The 15,803-nt window shown below is 39.3% G+C and overlaps 1 protein-coding gene across 1 annotated transcript in view; it reads right to left on the bottom strand.

Annotated features, from left to right (window-relative positions):
• GABRB1 (gamma-aminobutyric acid type A receptor beta1 subunit) overlaps nt 1-15,803 on the bottom strand; it is a 116,584-nt gene that overhangs the window by 53,004 nt on the left and 47,777 nt on the right. The window contains exon 2 of the mRNA XM_018068837.2: nt 8,837-9,057. Coding sequence (XP_017924326.1) covers nt 8,837-9,057 — 221 coding nt within the window. The remainder of the gene's footprint in view (nt 1-8,836; nt 9,058-15,803) is intronic.

Here is a 15,803-nt window from a genome sequence, read left to right as displayed (position 1 = left end):
ATAAATGTGTGAGTAAAGTAGTAACAAGATTGTATTTCACTGTTTAGACAGCATTATACGGATGTGGCAAAAAGGTTACAAATTCAGCTGCTCCAGAGCAGAGGTGCCTGAACTGCAGTTGTCTCTTGGATTTCCAGCCCTGGTGTTAAGCAGTTGAGCAGCCTCTAGGGTCAAATACAGAGCAACATAGTATATAGTTTCCCACCAATGCCCAACTAAATACCAGAGAAGTAAAACAATGATGAAATGAGCTTCATGTGGCAAATGGACTAAATGTGCTGGTCTCCCACTGATTTATCATATTTATCATTCTGTAGCCCTCTGTCTTTTTCCATCTTTGTACATTATGTAGGAGAATAAGAAACTTCAGGCTCAGCATGAAGAATCTTGGGAGGAACTGGAGGAGGCAGGTTTAGGGAGAAGTGTTTGTTTCTGGAGAGGATTGTGCAACTAAGCTGGTGGGGAGTACAAATGTGGGTTTCAGCATCTAAGCTGGAGAAAAGTCTGTCTGGATCTGAAAAACGTTTTTGAAATGCAGGAGGTCCAGTGGTGAAGCACAGCTTTGTGCTGCTACTGCCATCTTACCTGCTGCTAGCAAGTTAGATGGTTTCAGTGGACACCCAGCCCGGGGAGGAGATACTAATTTAAAAAAATTATCAAAAAGTACATTTTTCTTGAACTAGCATAATGCAGTTGTTGTTTTTCACTAACTTAGGAGTACTTGCTTACAGTTCCCTTATTCTTGCTATTTTTTTGTTTGGCGGCTGAATATAACTACACATCACTTTGTGTCTGAAAAACAAAGCGAGCAAATACAATTTCTGCAGGATTCTCCTATTCTGTTCCACATCTTTTCCTCTAAACTAGAGCATGTAGCTGTTCTTCAGTTAGATTTGCTCACCCATTCACTGAAAATGAGTGATGCTGAGAGCATCTCATTCCCTGGTGTTTCTTTGTGGTTCTTGCATGGAGCTGTGAGACAGAATACACCTGTACTGCCTTCTTGTGCTTTCAGCAGTATTTAGACAAGCAAATACGTCAGCTTCTGTGTGAAAAATAAGTTATATCTTGGTATGCCAATGCTTGCTTGAGTGCTGTTGTGCTTCATGCAGTAAATTGCAGACCATAGCTGTATTGAGGTGATTTTTTTTTTCTCAAAATGTATTATATAAACCCCTTTGCAATCTCTATCAATCTCTATCAAACTAACTGCAATGTGTGGGAAGTGACCTGTGTAAAATTATCCAGTTTTACAGATGGTAAGAACAATCCTGAAAATGCATTTCAGCTTATGGCAACATATTGATGGTGCTGCAGCTGTTGGGCAAATATAGACATTGTCTGTTTTTACTTTACAAATGTGCAGACTGGAGGAGTCCTTGTTCAAATGTGAGAAAGTGTAAGTACACATCGGTATCTTTTTCCATCTGGTAACTGCCAAGAGTAAGGAGTAGCTCCTCCTACAGCTACAGCCTGGTTAACAAATGCATCTGTATTTTGGCCATACATGCTGTCTTCTGAGTGCTGGTGCCAACTGCTTTCTCCCAGTTTTGGTACTGGTCATTGCTCACTCTTTTACAAGAAGGGCCTTAAAGAAGTTCTGGGGAACTAAAGACCTGTTAGCCTGACTTTAATGCCAGGGAAGGTCATGGAGCAGATCTTGCGTGTCATAACATGTGTAGGACAACCATGAGATCAGGCCCAGCCATGTGACTTTATGAAAGGCATATCTTTACCTCCTTCTATGACAAGGTAACTCATGTAGTGGATGAGGGAAAGGCTGCAGGTGTTGTCTTCTTGGACATTATTAAAAGCCTTTGACAATCTCTCTAACACCATTCTCCTGGAGAAACTGTCTGCTCATGGCTTGGACAGGTGCACTGTTCACTGGGTAAATAACTGTCTGTATGGCCAGGCCCAGAGAGTGGTGGTGAATGGAGTTACATCCAATTGGCAACTGACCATGAGTGGTGTTTCCCAGGGTTCAACACTGGGGCCAGTCCTGCTTAAGATCTTTACTGATGATCTGGATGAGGGGATCGAGTGCACCCTCAGTCAGTTTGCAGATGACACCAAGTTGGGCAGGAATGCTGAACTGCTGAAGGGTAGGAAGGTTCTGCAGAGGGATCTGGACAAGTTGGATTGATGGGCTGAGGCCAACTGGATGAGGTACAACAGTGCCAAGTGTCGGGTCCTGCACTTGGGCCACAACAACCCCAGGTAGCGCTACAGGCTGGGGGAAGAGTGGCTGGAGAGCTGTCCACTGGAAAAGGACCTGGGGTGCTGGCTGACATCTGGCTGGGTACAAGCCAGCAGTGTGCCTGGGGGCCAAGAAGGCCAATGGCATCCTGGACTGTATCAGAAATAGCGTGGCTGGGGGACTAGGGCAGCAATTGTCCCCCACTACTCGGCACTGATGAGGCCATACCTTGAATCCTTCATCCAGTTCTGGGCCCCTCACTACAGGAAAGGCATTGAGGTGCTGGAGTGCGTCCAATGAAGCTGGTGAAGGGTCTGGAGCACCAGTCTTATGAGGAGCGGCTGAGGGAGCTGGGGTTGTTTAGCCTGGAGAAAAGGAGGCTCAAGGGGGACCTTACTGCCCTCTACAACTACCTGAGAGGAGGTTGTAGCCAGGTGTGGGGAGTTGATCTCTAGTAACAAATGATGGGATAAGAGGAAAGGACCTCAAGCTGTCTCAGAGGTGGTTTAGATTGGATATTAGGAAGATTTTCTTCACTGAAAGGGTGATGGTCAGTCATTGGAACAGACTGCCCAGGGAAATGGTGGAGCCACCATCCTGGGAGGTATTTAAAAGACATATAGATGTGGCATTTAGGGACATGGTTTAGTGCTAGACTTGTCAATATCAGGTTAATGGTTGGACTTGATGATCTCGAAGATCTTTTCCACCCTAAAAAATTCTATGATTCTGTGATCATCTTACACCAGCTATGTTATGGCCAAGGACTGGGTTACAGACCAGGAAGAGGAGATGACAACAGGATTCACAGAGTGACACAGACAATTCAAACAGTCTGCAAGCAGCTGGAGGGACAAAGACAATCCTTCTGCCTCAGGATCAATTTGCCGTGTCCTCTTCTTCCCTTTTTTCCCTTCCGAGTTGAAGAAATGCTCCTAGCAGTGCATTGCCTGTGATAAGGGGTCGTGCTGATTGCCCAACAGGCACATATGCTTGTTGAAAGGCCTGTTGGAAGAAAGTTTGCAGCAGATAAAGTGTGACCTGTGACAGGCTGAACAGGCACCCACAGTGTGCATGTGAATGTCCCCACTAATCCCTACCCCTTCCTAAGGGCTATACACTGAGAGTGTCTTCATTGACTGTGAATCCTGAAAACTGACCCTCTGAGACTGAAATGTTCTGAGAGGTGGAAGAAATGGTGAATAACTGATTGACTTATTTTTGCAATTCTTGTATATCTTTAGGTTTTAAAAATATGAAGGAAGTCCCAGATTGGCTGAGTCTTAAAATGCTCACGGCTAAATCTTTTGCCATTGATACATGGAGGAAATATTTTTTAGCATTTTCAAAACTATCATCTAATAAAATAACTCTTTATAGTTTGTTCTGTATTTTTATGAAGTGAAACAAGTGTAGCTTTTCATTTCAGTTAGATGACATGTTTTTTTATCATTTAGAATAAACCGCAGTATTTTTTTTGGCTGGAGCTGTTTAATAACACAAGTAGGACAATCTATTGAGTACCAGTGTAAGTGGGTTACTTGTTGACATGATGGGTTGTCCTCAAAAGGACTCAATAACTGACTCTTTAAGAAAATTTCTGAAGGCGTTTAGAGGAAAACCAAAACTCCATAGCCCCAAATTATGGCAATGCAAAAGCAACCCACAAACTATTAAGATTCCTTGTAATAAAAGATGTAAACACGGGTCTAGTTAATTTCTTTAGTAACATTCACCGCTATATCACCAAAATAGATGCAGTCAAGAAGGGAAGTTCCCACTAAAATTCACTTTTAAGATTATATTTAAAACCTAAACATTTAGCAATTAAATATAGCTTTTTTGTATTCCACCTCTATGATATGCTAGATGGGCTCCCATGGATATTGCACGAATAAGTGGTTGGTAAACCCAATGTTGCATCAGTCGATTCGCATTTGTGAATTGGTTGGACGTAGGTGGATTCAGAGTTTGCATCACAGAAGATTTTACTTGTGTAAGAAGTGGTGAAATAAGTCCTTACATTGAAGGCAAAGATCATTTTTCCCCTTGTCCTCTTGCAGTCGCAGCAGAGTCTAGCAAAGTTGCATCCTCTGCGGTAGCAGTTTAAAGATGGTGGTCTCACTGAAACCAGAAGTTTTCAACGCTCCAAGCCAGAGCTTCACATCTTGTCATGATATGCTCAGTCTCCCTGCCTTGAAATAAAGACTTGCTCTAATGGAATCATGTTGGTGTCTGAATATCACAAGGGAGAGAAATCTGTGTAAAGGTATTACTGAAGGTATGTTATGCTTCTTAACAACTAATACTTTTCAAGGATATGCTTCTTCCAGCACACCAGATGAAATTCTGCTGTTTATTTCGAGGCAATGTCATGATAAAAGAACAGATGTCTCCAAAGCAACAAGGTGTCATTGTTCTGCTAGTGAAAATTTGAGAAGAATTAAGAGGTGTCATAAAATACTAGGAAAGGATGATTTAAATCAGAGCTTCCGTTCTTGACATCATGACATAAGAATTTGAACATAGAATTCAGTACAATAAATTATTAATGTTTTCTTAAATATCTCAAAGACAGATTACATGTCTAGCATCTTACTTGGAAAAGGGTGAGAAACGAGAAGCAAAAGAAGCAACAGCATGTGTTGGTTTGAGAATCTAGAGATTCAGGAGAGACTTCTGGAGGATCTTGCCTGAATAGGCAATAAAAGTAATGGGAGACACTGCTAATGCCAAAAGGGTTAGAGCTAATGGGATCCAATCACTCACTAAAAATGGGGGGAAAAATTAGGTATAAATAAATAAAATAGTATTCAGTATTTTACCAGCTGTACTGGGACCAGGCTAGAACTGTCTCATACACCATCCTCACAGTGCTGCAGGTTTGCACATTGACTCAAAGAGAATTTTTTTTTTCTCTTAGGAAGCAGGTGTCTACACCACAGAAAATGATAATAGCTGCTGGTGGGAGTACTTGACAGAAACTGAAGAATCACACACTTCAGGTACATAATAATTAACAGTGACACTCAACTTCCCTGACATATTTGAAATGGAATTCAGTGGAAATAATAACATGGAGTTAAACGTGTTTGTGTGTGTGGTTGCTTGGGTAAAAGGATGAAGGAGTTATTTGATTAGTAAGGTTATATATGTTTCACTACTACGAACAATTAACAGAAGTAGAATTTGCAGCAAGAGACAAAACAGCAATGCACAATTTTAGAGGGCAGAAGGTTTAGGAGTATTTTGTGTCTGCACAAGTTTATAGCATATATCATTTTTTAAACTGTGGGGACATGGCAGCTGAAAGTTACTGGAAAAAGTAGCTAAAGGGGTTGTTCAGTTCATCATAGAAATAATACTATAATGGAGGCATACTGAAGTGATAATGCTTTGTTACATGATCTAAAACCAGTCCAGTGTATTATGTGCATGTTTCTGTTGTTTATTCATCTTAAGAGCCAAATGACTAACCTTGGTTTATTTTTCCTCAACTCTGTTGAGACTGAACATTGCATCAATGACAAACTGCTGTGTACATGGATGCAAACAAAGCAGGTTATTTAGAACTGCTATGATTGTTCCAATTTCTTTTTAAAGAAACCAGTATAATTTCATATCTGAGCCTGAACAGAAACATTAACTCAACCAAAAATAGAAAAGTTGTTTGGGGAATAGGAGGCATGAGGAAAAGGAAGCATTTAAATCATCCTTGAGGGATGGGTTAAAACCCTGTCTAATTTGTTGGGAACTCAGACCCTGGTCTGCAGTGTAATCGGTGTTGTCTTTCTTATTCAAGTCATGCCTGGCCAATGATCTGTCTTCAGCAAGGAAAATGAAACTCACACGTCACAACCTATGAGAAGTTTGGTGATACTGTCCTCCCTCTCCCTACTGCACAGAAACTAAGTGCAAGTTAATATGCTACACGGTCTCTTTTCTACTTGTGAGACTAAGATCGGAGTTGTGCTCAAATTTCTAACGGGCAATGCTGAATTTTACCTAAAAACATTTTCTGTAGTGTTTTCTCATGTTTTATTTCTTATGAGGCATATGTGTCATCTAGCAAATGAAAAAATTGATGTTCGTATGATCTAAAGGTAACTATAGGCTCACAGAAGCATATTTATTACCATGAGGAAAGTGACCACTAATGTAAGTTTAAAGCAATAAGTCATATGAAAATAGTTTTAATGTTTCTTAACATCATTTTTTCTCCTGCTCATTTGCTAGTTTTGTCTTTGATCAGATCCCTCTTGTGGGATGGGGACACTATATGTGTGGTAACTACAGGCCAAAGTCTACTCACCAGATGCATCTAAAGAGCTGCCTTGTCCCCGGAGAAAACATGGCACACCAGCTCAACCTGTGAAAAAGACCTGACAGCTCAGCACTTTTTTTATGCATGTGGTTGGTGACGACAATGCCGTCAGTGGATACGGGCACACCGAGCGACACTTGGCCCTGCTGTATCCTGAGACCGTGCTGCCTTCTCTGGGGTGAGAAGGTGGAGAAGCCCAGAAACCTGGGTGAGAAGGTGGGGAAGCCCAGAAATCTGGGAGACTCAGAGTTGCTCGTGTGGCAGTGTATGTTAAGGGCATGAGGCAGGGGTAAGGGAGGAGAAGGGAATTGCATAGTACCGAACTGCAAGCGTGTGGGATGTAGGTTACCCTTTATATTAGTGTGGGGTTTTCTGCCTTTTTTGTTTTGGTTTTTCTGTTTGGATTTCCTACCACAAGAAGTGATAGATATTGGCTGGGGTATTAACGTGCAGAACTGCAGCTGTTGCAGGGTTGCAGAACTGTTGCTTAACTATTCAAATGTGAGTGGTTATTCGATCATATGAACTAGCAACCTTGTTATGTGAAGCTGACCATCTTTGCTGCTGCACTGGAGGTTTGCCTGATCACCTCTGAGAGGACAAGCATGGGCAAGGTCACAGCTTCTTGGCCATGCTGCTGCTTTGTGGATGAAACACATGAGAGGACTTGCAGCAGGTTCACCAGATGTGTCACAGCCTCTTTTGCTGTTTCTGCAGAAGACTGTTATTGATATCCAATGTACAGTGTGTGTGTGGAAGCATATGCATGGCATACATTTCAAGGTGTAGTTTATATTGTATATACAACTGCCTGTGAGGGAGTGCTTGCCTCTAATGCACATTCTTGCCACTTTGCAAATTCTAGAATCTAAATAAATTTACTTCCTGGCCTTAAAGGAAAAAAAAAGAAAAAAAGGAGAAATATTTTGAAAAGCTATCAGGCCAAAAATTCCTCTCATGGTAACTGTCCTGTAGGAGTCAATTTGATTGAAAGGAACTGTAGGAGGTCTGAAGGCAATGGGAAAGATGTATTTTTCAAATGCTCTGTTTAGCAGATGTTAATGACATCCTTTAGTTGAACAACTAATTCCTCACGGGTCCCTTGTTTTCTTTTTCACAACTGAAATAGCAGTTTTTCTGTACCAGAACAGATCTAGCTGTATTAAACTGTGTGGTTCTTGATAGCAACTGATGCACTGCCTGGGAATCTGATAGGTTCAAAAGCAAACTCATGATTATCCAAAATAATAATTTTTAAATAATTTCTTGTTTCTTGAGAAGCTTGAATTGATAGGTTGGAAGGCTTTCTCTGCATGGGTAGTGCTGTGTTTTAAAAGGTTATGTTTTTATAGGCTAAAAGGTAATTTCAAATTTCTCTTTTCAGTAAGCTCTAAGTTATACTTTCCCAAATATTATTTTCATTTTGAACTGCTGCAGCAGTTTGGGTTTTTTTTCTAATTCTATCTTAGGTACATTTTTGAGGTATTTCAACTAAGTTTTATGCTTTATAACTTTTTCTGATTAACTGAACTATGCTTTCAGGTTTATATTCCCCAGACATTATTTTTATTGTTGAATGACAAGAGTGATCAAAGGTTCTTTCAGACAGACAATGTTATTTCCAAGCAAAGCTACCTTAACTTCAAAAATAATGCAATAAAGCCCTACTCAGGCTCTGCAAAATTCTCAACATAACAAATAGCTTGGCATAGTTTTAATTTCACATCTGTGTACCTTATAATCAGACTGTGCCTGTTCAAACTTCAGAATATAGTTTTATCTACAGGGATGAATATGGGTTGCACTGTATGAAGAAGCAGTTGTGGTGTGAAGAGGCAGTTATAAACCTATACTCAGACATATAGACAATATTTAAATAATTAACTCAAACTTACAAATATCTTCTTTTTATTCCCTACCAAATGTTGGTCAGATTTCTTCAGATGACTCCAAATTTTAATTTCACATTGTCCTAAAGAGCTGTTGGAGAAATTTTAGAAGGAAGTAAGTGATGGTCTAAACTGTGATTGATTACCAAGTGATAACCATAATAAAGAACTCTTTTAGTAGTTTAAATATACTCAGAAGAGCTGAAAAAAAAAAGAGGCATTAGACTTTGTTAGTTATGGATATAGTTATTAAAGATAGTGTTGATGCTCTGTGGAAAATTCTTGGGTGTGATGTGGTCATCTAGATGAAGTATGTGCTGACTCATACACTGAGAAACTGGGAAAAAGGAGAGGAAAGTGACATTGGTACTACCTGCACTTCTGCCAGGACAGTAATGTAGCTGATTAAAAAACCCAACGTACCGTAGGCCATAAAGGACTGTCCCATCTGGATGGAGTCGAATCATTCGGTTTTTCACTGTCACCCCATGGACAAATGATTTCTTGTCATTCTGGAAATATGTGTCCGGCACCCAGAGCTGGTCGGCCACTCTGTTGTCCAGAGTTAGGTTCAAAGGTATTCCAGAATAGGAGAGCCTTTTATCCCTCCAGGACTGCTGAAAGTACATGGTCAGGGTGTAGTCCTATGGAAGAAACAAGAAGGGCTCTTTGTATTTTTATACCGATTACTTTTAGATAAGTCTCAGTAACTGAGTTTCAGTAGCAACAGAAAATCTAGGGATCATTAAGGTGTTGTTGTCATTAGCCATGATCATAAGCCTTGGCTTGTTCAAACCTCACACCACTCACCAGTGGCAGTGACTACCACAGGCTTTCAAAACCTCTTAAGTCAGAGGGAATATGTTTGCTTTTCCAGTCTGTGGATCAAACTTGGGTTTTGATTTTTTAAACATTTTTTTTAATGTGAAAAGAGCAGGGCTTAGGTGACCTCAGCCAAATAGCATTGCATAGCACTGAGGACATTCTTTTGATATTCACTCCTCTTATCCTGATTGTCCCCACAATCCAGAATGGCCAGCAGTCCTTAGACTTCCTCAGAAACAGCAAATATGACCTCAGAACATAATGGATAACTTCCCATTCCCCATCTGCTGGAGATGCCAGATGCAATGACTTTAGATAGCCAGGCACACCTTGCCTCAGCCTGGGGAATGCAGTCCTTTCTGTCCTTGACAATTGGATTTTATTGCATAGAAAATCAATACCTTTTCTTGATTATCATGTTGTAACTTAGGTGAAATACCGTTTATGCAGCCTTTCAGCTTTCCCTTCATCTGAAAAGAAATTGTTCTAAAAGGCTTCTAGTCTGATTTACGCTCTCTTATCTGTTTTTCTGGGAATTCGGTCATTTTAAAGGTAGTCAATTTTTTAAAGTGGTAAAGCTCATGTACTTTGTAGCTGATGGAGTTCTTAGAAGATGACTAAAACAGCAGTATGTGGGCTATTAGTTTTCTCTTCCTCATCTCTTTTCCCAACCCTGTTTTCAAGTGACAGGTCACACTTACATATTTTTTTAAGGTAGAAGTGCATCAAAATCGTAGCTATTATTGAAAAAATTGGTCAGAGGTAAGACTTTTTTTTTTATGTGATAGAAAACCTTACCTCTGTCATTCTCACAAATCCTGGCGTGGACTCTAATTTTTGAAGAAACAGCATAAAAACTGTCTGATACAATTTGCTCTCTTCATCTTTAATGGTTTCTAAAGACTATCGTTGCCATGAAATCAAAGCAGAGTTGTTAACTTTCAAAAAACCTTTCTACCTGAAATGTTGCATCTAACAGAGCTATGGACTTATCAGTAAAAGTTAGTAATAAAAATGCTGTTCTTCCTTGTCCTTGGTCTGTAGTAATTTTTTGTATGGATGAAATATCAGTGGTCATATAAGATAGGACAATTACATCCATTGCGAGCACAGATCCCAGATTTGCAAGGACTTCATAGATATGCCCTTTTCCAGGCCTGCAAGACAATTGCTACCCGCAACAAAGACAAGAGGTTATATGCTGAAGGAATAAGTTTTTTTTTCCTGGCCCAGGCCCTAGGAGGAGGTCAGGACAGCTTCTTTGCTTTCTAGACCATGCTGGTCAAGCCTGGAACTACGAACTAATGCAGTGGAGTATATGCTATGCGTTGCTGAGTGGGTGATTTATAATTTAAATAGAGGTACAGAGAAACATGGATACCAAGGAGGCAAGTTTTTGAATGTACAACTTGAATAGAAGTTGGTTAGAAGCCTCACTTAAAGAGAAGTTAAATCCCTGCCCCTTGTTCCTCCTTGTACAGCAATCATTTGGGAATTGGATGAGACAAAATGAAAATTAAAAATAAAAACCAATCTAAAAATCAAACAAGAAAAACCCAAATGAAGATGAAAAAAACCCAACATCACAAGTCTTCATTTTTCATATGTTGTATCTGTTTTATAACCTGTCCTACTTCAAGCCACTTCAGGTAGAAAAGCCTTCAGAGATGACTGATAATAGTTAACCTCAGTGCTTCACCGGGTACACTCTACATCTTCTGCTTGATTCAGCAGAGCCTATGCAGTCCTCAGCACAGATGGTGTAGAAATTCCAATTATACACAATAATCTTTTCTCCTTCTTGTTTTCCTTTGTATTTTCACTAGGTCTTAAAGCTGCTTTTGTAGAACTGTCATGCTGTCCTGGAAGAAAGCAAACAATTGAGAGGGTGTCTATGTGATGGTTCTCAAAGCTCAACCAAGAGAGAAAAATAGCCAAGGTAAGCTACAAGAGATCTTAAAGGATGTGATCAAGCGAAAGAAAAAGAAATTCTGTGTCTTGGCTATGACTATTAGAAGAAAATGAGTTGCTATTTTTAGCATCGTAGTCTGTGAAGAAACTTTGTTTCATCCAGCTGTGCTACATCCCAAATACTGTGGTTGGTAACACCATGGTAAGAGAGAGTGATCCTCTGCCCTGCAATTGTGCTACACTATGGAGAAGCACTCGGTAAGCCAGCAAGTGCTAATGAGGAAGAAAAAATTCTGAGCTTCATCCTAAAGGAATGTCAGTGTTTCTTAACTGAGGAAATTACCAATTTTTTTCCCATTCCCCAGTACTTGAGCTTGTTAATCATTTAATATTTTAATGAGGAAAATAGTCTGATGTCACGATTGTGAGAGTCCCTGTAGCTGTAAGTTCTTATTTTAAAAAGCATAGTTAAAGATTATTTTAATGAAAAGCAAATTATATCTGAGCTATAATAACCCAAATTCTATAGCTATAAATTTTCTAAGTTTTTTTACATGAAATACAGCCTTATCTTTCTCATTTCTCATCAGTGAAGGATAAAATGCTGGCAGGTCATATGGCTAGTCACATCTTGGAGGTTTCTGTATTATTTTTTATACTGTACAGGGGTGTGAATGAAGTGGAAATTTAATGACTACTTGTCTTCTACCCTGTAAAATTTGCTGGGGATTTTGTGGTTTCAAGCTCTGGAGTATATGAATAATTTCCGACTCTGTCATATCTGTAGCGGTAATTGGCTGCAGAATTTTTTTAGCTTTTATGAAAGCTTCCCGAGATTTCCGTCAGTCTAGACATGGAAATAAATCAGACTAGGTTTAACTTTCATATTTAAGAATTTCTATTCATGAGTTAAAAAAGCAGGGCTCAATGTAAAATTAAAAAAAAGAGAATCTGTTTCTGCAGCTAACTGTTCTTTTAAATTATTTGTTTTTAAAAATATTTCACCTTTTTTAGAAACACACTGAACATTTTTTGTGCTGAACTGTACTTTCCATAATCAAAAAAAGCTATAATGCTGCATAAAAATTATGATATTTCAGTAGATTTAATTGAGCTATCTATGCTTTCCAGAAGCGCTTCCCTACTTTTTCAGGGCATAGTGAACCGTTAGAGGGGTAATGTTAGAGCATCAATAATAATGCTGTTTTGATGTGTATCTGGTTTAGTGTTGGTTTTTTTTAGGTAACAAATTTTGATTCGTTAGAATGAGATTTTTTTTCCCCTTTCTTAGTACTTGTGAAAATTTCTTATTTCTTTGTATCAAACTGGAAATGTGTAAGTGAATGTAACTCGATGTGTACTATAACATATATAGGTATATCTGTACAGTGCTTTAATAAGGTGCATTAGGTTGCTAAGACAAATACATGCTCTTCCTAGGTAAGAGAGGTTCTGTGAAAATGTGAGTAAGAGAAACTAGTCTATTTTACTCAGAATTGCAAATTATTTTGTAATCTGAATTTAAGCAGCCTCATAAATAAATACTGGCACCAAGCTTCACAGTTCACTTGAGTAATATAAATTTCTTGTAGGAAAGAAAATGAATGGACCACTGAAGCATATTGTACCTGAAGTTAGAAGAACAACTTAGAGTTCCAGTAAGGAATAGACTGGACAGTTCCCATAAGTTTCTTTTTATTTCTATAAATTTTTTGTTCCCTATTCTTTTTTTTTTTTTTTTTGTGCAATATGCAATACATATAGATGATGTAAGGGCAATAAGGGACTTTTTTCTTTCCTGTTAAGCCTCCAGGCACCTAGTGTTTCTTAAAGAACAACTGGAGGGAAAACAAAGGAATAGAAAAGTTTCTTACGGGCAAGTACTCCACAGACCAGTATATATTAATACATGTCTTGATACATCTTTTAAGAGCAAATGTAGACAGCAGTAAGAGACAACCATGTTTTCTCTTAGCCATTTCTCTCTGTGAGGCAGCTGAAAACAAGTTTTTGCTAAAAACCCCCAACTAGCCCAGGTGGCTCATACCTGTCTATCTGCATCTGAGGATGCCAGTTAGTGTTCAAGTCCAGGTATTGGCAACTACAGTCCAAAAGCGTTCTAGGTATTATATGCTGCTTCTTGCTGAAGTCCAGGATGTTCTAGGATTCTTCTCCTCTGAGCTGTGCAAAAACTTGTCTACTTATATGCAGGCATGAAAGGGAATGGTGGAATGACATTTGAGGACTGTGACATTGTGCTCAAGTAGTGCTGTCCTCATCCTCTCCGTAAAGCAGGTTTAGAAAGCACTCCAAGGAAAAGAAATTTCAAACTTTAACTTACATTCCAAAACACTTCATCCAGCTTGGATTTGAAGCACCAATACACAGGAGTGGGACTGGGCATTTGGACAAAAGCTGTACTTCCCAGGTTCTTGTGTGGACTGTGTGGAAGATGGTGCCTTACTGATTGGAGGACTGACTCACAATGAGGTGGGCATAGATCAGCTTTGAGGGTTTACCATATGGAATGTGATGTGAAGACTAAAGCAAATGAAGCCAAAGATGTGTTGGATGAATGCAGCACTTTCAAGTTCCTATTAAGGCAAACCATTGTGAAAGAGTGAAGAATTAATTAAACCACACTTCCCTTGCTACCTATAAGCAAGATAATTGGAAAGCAGCCTGTTTTCCAACAATGGTTGTTCCTGAAGTACTTAATTTTTTTTATTTGTAATTTCCAGCTAGCTCAGCAGGAGTGAACTACGAGACCATTACAAAGTCCCTGAATGTCTAAGGAGGATGACACAGTGCTAAGAGCTCAGAATAATTCCTTGTGGTGTCAGTGCACAGCACTGCAGGTGAAGCTGACCTGATTGTGGAGCTGATGGGAGAGGTTTGTTGAATTTTGTTTTGAACCCTATTGTATAAGTGATAACAGTACCAGAAACCTTATAGGAACTGGACAAAAAGTTGAAAAGAACACAAACAGGTGAATATCAGTAATGTGCAAATGGAGTCACAGGATGAACTAGCTGAGCATGTGAAGCAAACCCCACAAACCTTTATTCTGTGATGTGCAGGGCCTTATGGTAAGCCAAGCTTCTAAGTAGGAAATCACTAGTGAAGACAGACAACCATGGCTAGATTCCTTGGCTCCAGAAGATGCTTAACAATGTAGGATGGCAGATACATATATCTTAATATGAAGTCGAGCTAACTTTATAAAAACAGTAACTGAATTTTTTTTTAATGCCTTAATATATATATATATTTACAAATTTATTTCTCAGTAGGAATTATTTCTATTTCTGTGGGTCTGGTGATGGAAATCTATTTGATTCTTCCCGCCTTGTTCTCAGTTGTCATTCTACTGTATCAATTTTCTTTAGTTTCAAGAGAAGCAGATGGAGGTCAAAGTGACATGCAGTGAGTCAGTGAGTGACTCTACCTGGAATAGAAGCAGTGATTACATAGCTGCCAGATCTTTAGACTTGTATATCTACAATCTAAATCTTAGTGTGTCTTTTTGGTGTGTTTTTTTTTTTTTTATTTTATTTTTTTATTTATTTTTATTGGTTAGTTGCCCCTTTTTTTTTATTAGTTTTATATGTAATTACTACTTCAGGTTTTGGTGTTTTGAGATTTGTTTAGGTTTTTTTGCTGTTTATAGTCACAGCCTATAGTCACAGTTCATGGTCACTGCAGCTAAGGCTACCTCTGAGTTTCTCATCTCAAAAAAGTTCTTTTTTCTTGTAACTATGAGATCTAGCAGAGCACATTTTTTGTTAGCTTCTCAGTTACCTGTGCCAGGAAATGGTCATCAGTGCATTCAAGAAGTCTTCTAGATTATCTGAGCCCTGCTGTGTCTTCCTTCTGGCAGATTTCATGGTGGTTAAAGTCTCCCATGAGGAACAGAACTATGCACATGAGACTTCTTCCAGTTGTTGGAAGAAGGTCTCATCTGCATTTTCTTCTTGGCCAGGATGTCTATAGTAGATATGCACTACTACAAGGCCATGTTGTTTTGGCTGCTATTCTTGATCCATAAACTCTTGTTTGGCTCTGGACCTATCCAAAGGCAAAGCAAAAAGCATTCCGGTTGCTTTCTCACATAGACGGCAGATCCGTTTCCTTTACTTTCCAGCCAGTTCAACAACAAATAATTCTTGTTGCTGATTTCTTTGCCAGTTCTGTTGCCTTGCTTCCTCCTCCTGTATGCTCCCTTCCATGTTTTAGTTCATTGAGAAGCTCCTGTCTTAGCCTGACAGCTCTTCTGCTAAAATTATGGCCTTCTTGCATGACAGGGTGGATTGTTTCTGGTTTTCTTTAAAATTCAGCCTCCATTGTTTCTGCTTGATGACTACTTGCTGGGGAATTTTACTTAGCAATTACCCAAACAAGCCAAATTCTACTGTCCTGATGTCCTGAGTCCTAACTCTGCTGCTCACTGTCCCAGCTATCCTCCAGATCCTGAATTCTGTCACCTTCTGATCATTGTAAACCAAGTGTGCTGTAAATACCTGCGTTGCATCTGCGATGCTTTTACAAAAGGCAGCTTGAGAAAAAGTCCCCCATGTGACTTCTGGTGAGCTGCATAATTTAAATAATATTAAGCTGCTTACATGATAATCCATCATAGTTGATGAGTTTAGAG

This window comes from Manacus vitellinus, unplaced genomic scaffold (assembly GCF_001715985.3).
Source record: "Manacus vitellinus isolate BGI_N305 unplaced genomic scaffold, ASM171598v3 scaffold_0_pilon, whole genome shotgun sequence".
NCBI lineage: Eukaryota > Metazoa > Chordata > Aves > Passeriformes > Pipridae > Manacus > Manacus vitellinus.
The sequence above is the reverse complement of the archived record's forward strand: the minus strand, read 5'-3'. Positions and strand labels throughout refer to the sequence as shown.